At 41.7% G+C, this 9,902-nt stretch overlaps 1 protein-coding gene across 1 annotated transcript in view; it reads left to right on the top strand.

The window, feature by feature from the left end:
• The first annotated feature begins 6,016 nt into the window (after nucleotides 1-6,016).
• ANKRD6 (ankyrin repeat domain 6) overlaps nucleotides 6,017-9,902 on the top strand; it is a 38,789-nt gene continuing 34,903 nt past the window's right edge. The window contains exon 1 of the mRNA XM_044449346.1: nucleotides 6,017-6,224. Within this exon, the coding sequence (XP_044305281.1) occupies nucleotides 6,105-6,224 (120 nt within the window). The 5' untranslated portion in view covers nucleotides 6,017-6,104. The remainder of the gene's footprint in view (nucleotides 6,225-9,902) is intronic.

Below are 9,902 nucleotides of genomic sequence, written 5' to 3'. Positions count from 1 at the left end.
CCCTACCTGGAGGAAGATAGCCTAGCGACAGTGACACATGCATTGGTTACTTCCCGATTGGATTTCTGTAACTCACTCTACATGGGGCTGCCCTTGAAGACAGTCCGGATACTTCAGATGGTGCAAAATAGAGCAGCCAGGTTGCTGATGGGGACTGGGCATTTCTCTCGCATAACCCCAGTCCTCTACCAGCTCCACTGGCTCCCCATTGAAGTCCAGACTCAATTTAAGGTGCTGGTGATCACCTACAAAGCCCTTAATGGCTTGGGACCTAGATACCTAAAGGAACGCCTTCTTCCATATTTGCCCTCCCGCCCCCTGAGATCGGCAGCAGAGGCCCTCCTCTGAGAACCCTCTGTGAAAGAAATTAGGAGACTAAGTACCCAGAGGAGGGCTTTCTCTGCGGTGGCGCCCAACATATGGAATGCACTCCCCAGAGAGGTCCGCCTGGCGCCGTTGTTATTTATTTATTTTTTGGCACCAGGCCAAGACCTTTTTATTTGAACAACATTTTAACAACTTTTAATATTATTTATTGGTTTTAATTTTACAAGCAGGGTGAATCTGGATTTTATGTGCATTATTTATATGGTTTATTTATTGTATGGAAGCCGTCCTGAGGCTCATGCGAATGGGATGGCATACAAAAACTCCAAATAAATAAATAAATAAATAAATATTTCCAAATACATGTTTTACTCCACAGACCCTAACTCTACCCCTGATTTTTACTAAGTGTTGTGAACCCACAACCTTCTTTCTCCTTTCATCTGCTCCTATTGCGTGAGTACTTTGCATGATAGGCTTAGAAATAAAGAAAAACATTTTAAATGTAACAAATTAATAAAGTGATTATATAGTGATATCCCAAATTAATTATTTGGATTATTCCCAACACTACCCAGTAGAGTCCTAAGAACCAAACACATTTCCTAGTTTGCTGCTTGGATGTCAGGTGACAAATGGTTGGCCTCAGGTGGTTTCGTTTTAAAATCCATTTTAAATTTGATTTTTGAGATTTTTCGTGGAACCCCTATGAGACTTTTGTGGAACCCTGGGTTTATTAAACACAGTTTGGGAACAGCTGCTCTAGATGTTAGTGTAATTTTGATTGCACACCATTCCATTTGGAACTGATGCACATGTGATATATTAAGTGTTGAAGGTACTGAAACTGGGCACCACTAACTTTATCCAGAATTGTTCTTTAACACATTCTTTAACTGTTCAACAATAGGTGCTGCAGTGAATGAGTCACTGAATTACCTTCTTGGATTTAATTATCTAGAAGCTGATTACATCATTACCTCATTTCTGTGGGTCTGAAATACTAATTCATTTTGTCACTTCAGTTATCCATTTTGCCGTTTCTCATGCAGTGTTTTCCTAAGGAACTGCTCCAAAGAGTGATTTGTTACCGAGTCTGGCCAAGTAATCACTATCTTACATGGAAAATTCTGGCATGAGCTGTCTTTCTGCAAAAACATTTAACTTGATATTGATGGTTCCCTTAAGCATTAAGTACTAGCACATTAGAAACAGTAAACTGATCCTGAATGTGGAGGCGCGTGTGATATGTAAGCACCATTAAGTCTCTGTTAAGTAGCCATTGGGTTGCAGCCCATGAATTTGTATTGCACATTCATGCAGCATGTGCAGGCAGGGTCTATGGAAGTGGTCGCTGGTATGATTGGCAGGTGAACCATTCAATCATATCCGGTCCAATGTATACAGTGCTACTCATTGGCACACGATGGAGACAAGTCGAATGGGAGGCAGGAGTGCGAGTACACCTCTGTCATAGGTCAGGCTGGTCTGTAGGCCCCCCTGCCACTGTCCTAACTTCTTGAGGCAACAGTGCCAGTGCAGGTTGGCAAGTGTGGGTTCTAGTACAGTTGGGCCTCCACATTTGTGGAGCTTAAAAGCACAGGTCCCCTGCACAAGTGGAAAAACTGCTAATATAGCCCCAAAACCTTAACTAATACTGATGACCATACTTGTCCTGGATTGCTCCTCCCTTCATTCTCACTCTCTTTGACCTTGGTCTGCTCCAGCAGAGCATCTCTTCCTCATTTATTACATTCTTAGGTTCTTATTCCCCACCCTCCCTTTCACTCACCAGCGCCTCCTCTTTGCACCAAGGAAATGCCAAAGGGTTTTCCCTCTCTGGAGGCACTCCCTCTCTCCTCTTGGTTCTTCCATCTCTATGATTTCAATTGAAATTCACTCTCAGTTTTATGCAGCAGGCATAAAATTCCTTATATGTCCTCATGCCCCTTAAGATCTATGGGAGAAGCCCTACTCCGGGAACCCTCTCCGGGAAGAGAGGTAAAAAGGTCATCAACTCGGAGTAGGGCCTTCTCTGCTGTGGCACCCAGACTCTGGAATGTACTCCCCAGAGAGGTATGCCTGGTGCCAACTTTGTACTCTTTTTGGCACCAAGCCAAAACTTTTTTATTTAAACTAAATTTTAATAGTTTTTAAGTTTAGTCGCTCTGTTTGTTTTGTGATGTATTGTTTTGTTCTGTTTTATTATTTATTTAAATTGTTTTAATTGACTTTTTAAATATTGTAAGCCATCCTGAGATCTTGTATAATAGGACGGCATACAAAAGCTTTTAATAAATAATAAATAAAATAAAGACTCCAAAAAACCCCTCCTGTATAATTACTGATGGAAAATTCATGAATAATCAAATCCATGAAAGTCAAACTCGCAAAAGTTGAGGTTTGACTGTATTATGTGATATCCCTTTAAACGCTTTATTATAAAGCTGAGAGAACCCCAGAATTCCTCCACCATCTGTGAAACGATAGAGCATAGAGTATTGCTTTATTGAATAGAGCAATAAATAATTTCTCATTTGAATTGCTTATGTGATCAGCCAGATGAATCAAATAATTGAATTTACCAGCATCTAAAGCAGTTTGCAGCTTTTGGGAAGAAAGTTTGACGTAACTGTGGAGGATCTGGGTTCTAGCTTTTTGCTTAGCTGCAAAACTTGGAAAAGGGCCTCATACAGGTCATTTTCTTTCTATGCCAATGAATTTAAAAAGTGTAATAATCTCTCTTTACAGTTTTGTCTGCCCTGCTAGTTAAACAGGTTTGGTGCTGTGCATATATTTAGAACAAGAAAAAACATCATCAGCATTCTGTCCGTAGCTATGACTGGATAGCCTTGGTTTATGCAGTTCAGGAAGTTGAACAATGCAGGGAGCTGCTGTCTCCTAAATAGGTCCCTTGGTCTGTATAGCCCCACAATGTCAGCATTGATCTAGAAACGCTTTGCAGGATTTCAGGCAGGAGACTCCCCCAGCCCAACCTGGAGCTGCTGGGGGTTGAAAACGAGACCTTCTGCGGGCGGGCAAACCATGCATCTTACAATTGAGTTATGATTGTTCTTCAAACAGAAGCAGACCACATTTTGAGGTATGACTGGGCATAACACATACAGGTGCCTTTTCTGTTGTAACTCCAAGATTGTGCACTTAGGGCCCTGGGAGATTTGGTTGGCCACCTCTTTATTGGCATTTTGCCACCAGTTGGAGCTCCTGCTATTTTAATGGGCCCTTTGTCTGCAGCTGAATTTTTTAAAAACACTCTGTTACTTTTAATGAATTTTTTGGCTGTTTTACACTCTCTTTTGTTTGGTATGCTTGAGTAATTTTATAGATTTACTGAATATTGAGGTGAGCAGTATTGAACAGAAATGCAGGATACAAATTTTCCTCAGAAATAAACACTTCTGTTCAGAATAATTTTTGTTGTCATATGATGACTTAATGCATGGGTCCTCAAACTATAGCCCGCGGGCCGGATCCGGCCTGACATGCCCATTTATCTGGCCCCCCTCAGAGGTTTTGGATTCCCCACGCCCACCACTGCCTGCCTCACTGCACGCACGGTGAGGCGGCGGCTTGCTTGCTCGGAGGTCATTTTGGACTCGCTCGGAGAAAATGGTCTTCAGGCGAATGAGCTGCTGCGAGCATGCGTGCCAATGATCTCCCGCCTCACCACTCCTCGCTGTGCACACCTGCCGGTGCCTTGCCACGCACATGCCCGCTGCCACCTCGCCGAGCGCATGCGCGCCTGCCGCCACCGCCTCACCGGCCCGTCCCCACGGACACTCCCATCTCACTGGCCTGCGCCTGCCACCGCCACCTTTCAACTGGCCCCCTGTCGAAAAAGTTTGAGGAACCTTGACTTAATGAGACAGAGGATATCTGGTATCAATGTCCACTATCTTAAACAAGGCAGTTAAGGTCCATGTTAATGTAAGATTACCAAGTATTAAGGGCACGGTCTAGTAAGCACTGGTTTGCAAACAAACAAAGCTATAGATGGAATTACTTCTCTCTTCATACCAATATTATGTTTTTCAAGAGTGCAAAGCCTATTCCTTCAACAAGGCTAGAGAAATAATAATTATAGTGGTAGCTAAAGAGTATACATGGCCTAAAAAGCCCCCTTGCAACTTCAGAATGATAATTTTGAAAGAGCAATAAATGAAGAGAGAGAAAAGCACCAGAGCTGCATGTTGATTATATTCTTATTTGCACTAAGTAAATATGTGGAAAGGCCAATAAAAAGTAAAGTAGAAGAGTCAATAAAAACTTAGACTTTGCAAAACAATATTGCATTGCAACACGAAACCGCATTTTTATGCATGGGGAACGGGTCTGAATGTGCACTTGGTTTTATTTGCATATCTTCAGCAGCAGCCCCTTCACTGAAGAACCTATTAGACTGTTATAGGAGGCATGCCAAGCAAGTAAATCTCCCGCTGTGTACAGTCCTCGATCAACCGCATATCATTTATCTGAATTTTGGACCAGGTTCTGAAAATAGAGATATACTTCTCTGTGGCAAGCTTGTAATTAGCCATTTGCCTAGTCGCCTGTGAAAGGCCTGATCCATAGGTACATAAAAACAAAATGGCAGAATGGCCTACACTGAACCAGAGAATGGGAGTGATCTCCCGTTTTTTTGTTGTTTTTTAATGATATTGGACAGAAAACCACAAAAACAAATACCGTCAGTGAAAATGCTTCCGACCCAGCCCAGTTTCTAGTTTCTACTTGCAGGAGGCATTTATTTTTATATAGGAAATGTTAAAAATGTCACTTTCCTTTATACATTCAGTCTGAAATGGTACAGTTGACTCATTCTGTGCATGGCTTAGCTGGGCCTTCAAGTATGTGTGTGGGGTTTTCTTGTTTTGTTGGTCAGCTGAATAAGAACAAATTATATTTCTTTTAGGGTTAAGGATATGCTACAAGATTATTTCCATTGGTGTGTATTAGCTGGCAGGCTAATTAATTTAAACAAAAATAGTCATACCCAGTGGTTTTACTTCTTGCTCTTTAATTGCTGTTCCTGAAGGATAAGCTCTTACAGTGAAGGGATCTGTACATGCGGTGCTGTGCTTATGGAGAGCATGGGCTGAGTCAGTTTTATGATATGCTTAGCAATCTCAAGACATTTGAGAGTTGGAAGACATTTACACTTGGATAATTGATCGATGCCTTTATACACTAGAGGTTATATTCTGTGGCTGTGGGCCCATCAGTAAGGAAGGAGGTGCTGTGCTTCCGTCTGTTAATGGAAAAGCTCACCTGGAGTGACTGGAGAAGGCTGGATGGCCACCAAGCAGATGCCCCTCATGTTTTCCACATTCACTCTGCAATGGAGTTAGAAATATAGTGCTAGTTATGTACTGCAATTGTTATCCTTGTTACCCATGTGGATGACAGGAGGATATATCAAAAGTATATCTTCTCCAGAACCTTTCTGTTGCATGTGGCAATCAAACATTCTAGTTTTGTAATCTTCGAACCTTCTTTGTTTGCTCCTTCCTCATTTTCAGAGGCTTTTTGAGAAGTAATTGCTGCTGTTTTGTGTGTTTGCAAGATGTGACTGATGGTGTTTTTGTCCAACCCCCCTTGCTCCAATTCATAGATGCAGAAGATGGCATAGCAACAGATCCAACCTTCCACCAAACTGGAGTCCCTCTGTGCACCGCAGTTGGACTGATGTGAAGCTTTTGTGTTGGACTGAAGAAGCTTGTCCACAGCTTGTCCTGAAATCCATTCTCTCCTAATTCATGAGCCAGCAGGATGTGGTCGCCGTGCTTTCAGAACGCCTTCTCATAGCTGCATACAAAGGACAAGTGGATAATGTTGTGCAGCTTATCAACAAGGGTGCCAAGGTAGCCGTTACCAAGGTAACAAGAGAAAAACTCCTTACAAATTCGCTGAGAACTAACCCTACTCTCAAAACCATTCTCTCTGATAAACGTCCTTCTGGCTTTGAAAATGTAATTGTTCCTGAAAGTGGTGTAGACGAAATTGTTTTTTCCTCTCTTTGGCAGTTGTATTTAAATATGAAATAATTTTCCTTTTCTGCTGTTTTTTTCTCTAAGCAGAAGGTGCAAACAGCTTCTGTTAATCAATGTGCAGAGTTGAACAGGGATGCTTTTATATATAGCTGTGTATGTGTGTGTGTGTGTGTGTGTGTGTGTGTGTGTGTGTGTGTGTGTTTAAATGCCCACTACATTTGTGTTGGCAAAATTAATTCTTCCCATAAGGGAAGAAAAATCAAAATGAAGTTCTATGGGGCTTCCTGAGTGGGGATGAAGGATATGGATAAACATATTAAGTATGTTTCAAAAAGGAAGAGAGAGCATCCTGTTTGGCTTGGGAAATGTTACTTCAGCTCTGTATGATATATATATAAAGAATACTGTTGTGGATAAAAACGGGATTTTCTGATGGCTGGTAACATACCGCAATTGTTATCCTTATTACTCATGGGGATGTCAGAAGGATATATACTGTATTCTGTGTGCATTTATTTATCGTAGTCATACCTCATGTTTGCCCGCAAGGAAACTAAGACAGGTTACACAATCTTCATCTCTATTTTATCTTCACAACAACCTTATGAGGTAGATTAGGCTAAGTCAGTGCAATTTTAGTATATACTGTGCAGTTCTAATATTTTCAGAGTTGCGATTTTAAAGTGCCTTTGTGTAAGATATAGAAAGAAAATTAAGTTTATAAAACTTAGAAATAATCCTCTGAAAAGCGTTCAGGTTTCACCAAAATCTTATTTTGCAATGAAATTGTTTTCCAACCTTTAATGTTTTAAAAAACTGAAAATGTCAAAATATAAACTTTTGCATTGAGGCAACAAGACAATGATCTGAGTTATTTGTAATGGTAAACTATCAAACTATGGTTTGTTGAATCATTGGTTGTTGTCATATGCAAACCTAGAACTGAGTCAACTATGGGTTATTAACCATGAGCAACTCACAAAGGGTGGATTTACATGTCTGCTAAGCCACCCTACTAATAAGCTTTCTTGGACTGGTTGGTCACTCAACAACCAATGTAGATGTGCTATTGATGCCCAAGTTTTTTTTTACTATGTTCTGTTTTAAATGATTTTATTGATTATACACTGTTCTGAGAGCTTTCACACTAATAACAGTATATAAAAGCTTTAAATAAATAAACCAACAGTGCCCTCGGCAGGCTATCATGCTTGTTGTACCTTGCTTGGCCTATCAGTCCCTTTACCACTTCTGGCACATATTCTGGGCACCTATTGATAAGAACTCCTGCTTGGTCCCTACATCAACATGCTCTCTGAAATTGGTTGGCTGGGGATCAGTTTGCCAAATGGAATTAATTTTCAGTGTCCTTATGAATGTGCCAGCTTTGAGTGGAGGTGCAAGGGATTTTGTTCTTGTGCAACACCCCAAGACCAGGTTCCTGACATTTAGCCTAGAATGGTCATATCTCTTTCCTGTCAATGTCATAGTCAATTTTATCTTCCATTTCAGATTTTGCCTTTTCAAAGGCAGCTTCACTTTACACTGAAGTGAGAGCATCCACTCTCAAAGCACTTTCTGTCCAGCCACCTTCAACTCCCCACTTGCCTTCCTGCTTGTCACCGTTGCCAGCTCTTGCATCTGAATATTTGCGATTTCTAGGAATGGGGTACTGAGAAGAAGGAGAACAAGCAAGATCAGGGGATGGCAAGGAATCTCTCTAGTCATTCCCAGCAAACCACAATAAAATTGCCCTGTTGAGTTCAGACAGCACAATAAACCCCATTTACATCAACAAACTTAAAATGTGGGTTCTCAGAGTGGCTGATCACTCATGTTACATTGTAATGTGAACCTGATAAAAGAACTCATGGTTTCATGTTGAGTTGAGAACTGTAGGTTGTTTAAGCCACAGGTGAAATATGGGTTGTTTCTGTCTTGTTTCACCATGTTATAGTGGCAGCGGGCAAGATTGTCCAAAGAACAGCTGCACCGCAGGCCAGCACTGCAACGTTTGAAAGCATGTGGGGTAGAGGGAATGGGTGAAAGAGGTGGGAATGAAACAAACCAGGAATTGGGAAAAAATAACCTGGAATGTATTCAATGGCAGCCAAATCATCAGTTAACTCTGGGTAAGACAACAACCCATAGGTTAATTAAACTATGGGCTGTCATTAGCAAGATGTGCATGACCATGATGGAGAAGAAGCCAGCATGTTTTCTTTTCCCTGCCCGCATGCATGTTGGTTTTGTGTGAGGAATGCATGATTTTCCTCATTGCTCATGTGGCTTGTAGGTTAGAAGCTAGCATGGTGCACAGAGGGGAGGGGGGTAGTTTCTAAACTGCTTCAGAGCCCTACAGCAAGCCATAGGTTTGGGGAGGTTTAGAAGTGACCTCTGTCAAGCATCTTAGTGGGTTTGGATAACATGGGAACCTGTGTTTCATCAGAATAATTAGGCAAATCATGCAGCGCACAACTGACACGGGGATGGGAAAAAGAACCCACTATGGCTTCTTTTCCTTGGGGATTGTATGAACCTACCTACTATGACTATTTCATGTTACCCAGGAGCCAAGGTAATAATTTGGTTCTCCTCCATTCTTCCAGGAGCAGCCTATTTGGGTGTGGCACGCTTGAATATGGCTTAGTGAAATAAACTTATTGGGGCAGAGTTGGAATGGAATTCCAGATAGGTTCCAGTCAGGGCTCTCAGAAGCAACTGCTGTGGCAACCTCTTGGCTTCTGGGCTCAATAGAAACTTCTGGTTTTAACCTTTCAAACCTTCAGTAACTTGGGCCTGTGCAGAGTAGTGACTGAATACAGGCATATAAAAGTTTTGCAGTTGCTACTGTGTCACAACTAGTTACTGTATGGTTATCAATGTAACCTTTACATAGGATTTTAATTTTAAGATTTGCAGCAAGCATTTTCCTTGCCAACCACTCCTGAATATGAAAGAGAGCGAGGTAGTGGAACTTGCTAGGAGATCATAGCAAGAGTTAAGATGCTTCCATAATTTAGTTTTCCCTGGAATCCAGGTCTCTGTGTTACTCAGGCTCTGAGCTCTGTGGCAGAGGAGCCAACCTGTAGCATGGGATCTACAAGTGATACAGATACAGGAGGACTTGTGAGCTTGACTGTGGCTCCCTGCTCTGCTTCTACCTACCTGGCTTGGGAAACTAGAGGTAAAATCAAAGCAAGGTGCATAGAGAGAGGTGTATGTTCTATGGAGTGCCTTTAAGTAGTAGCACTTCATACTCTGGAATTTTGTTTTTGCTTTAATGTCCCAGCTTTCTGGCAGAAATGGTGCTTGTAATATACTCATAAAGAAATGACTTGTAACCACTGGCCAAAAAGGTTGGCCAGCTGTGCTCTATGGTCTTTTTTTGCTTCTGGTATGGAAGGATCGTGGCTACCTCTTTTTCTCTCATATTTTGCTCCTGCTGGTACCTGGACTCTAGCAGCGATTGATACAGTGGATTTCTAGCTTGCAGGTGCCTGACTGCACTTCTGTAAAAACTGTGATTCCTCCCTTGTAGTCCATGACGATCAGATTGGTGTT

This window comes from Varanus komodoensis, unplaced genomic scaffold, assembly GCF_004798865.1.
Source record: "Varanus komodoensis strain SLA01 unplaced genomic scaffold, ASM479886v1 scaffold1, whole genome shotgun sequence".
In the NCBI taxonomy this organism is placed as follows: domain Eukaryota; kingdom Metazoa; phylum Chordata; class Lepidosauria; order Squamata; family Varanidae; genus Varanus; species Varanus komodoensis.
This window is presented reverse-complemented; position numbering and strand designations above follow the sequence as displayed.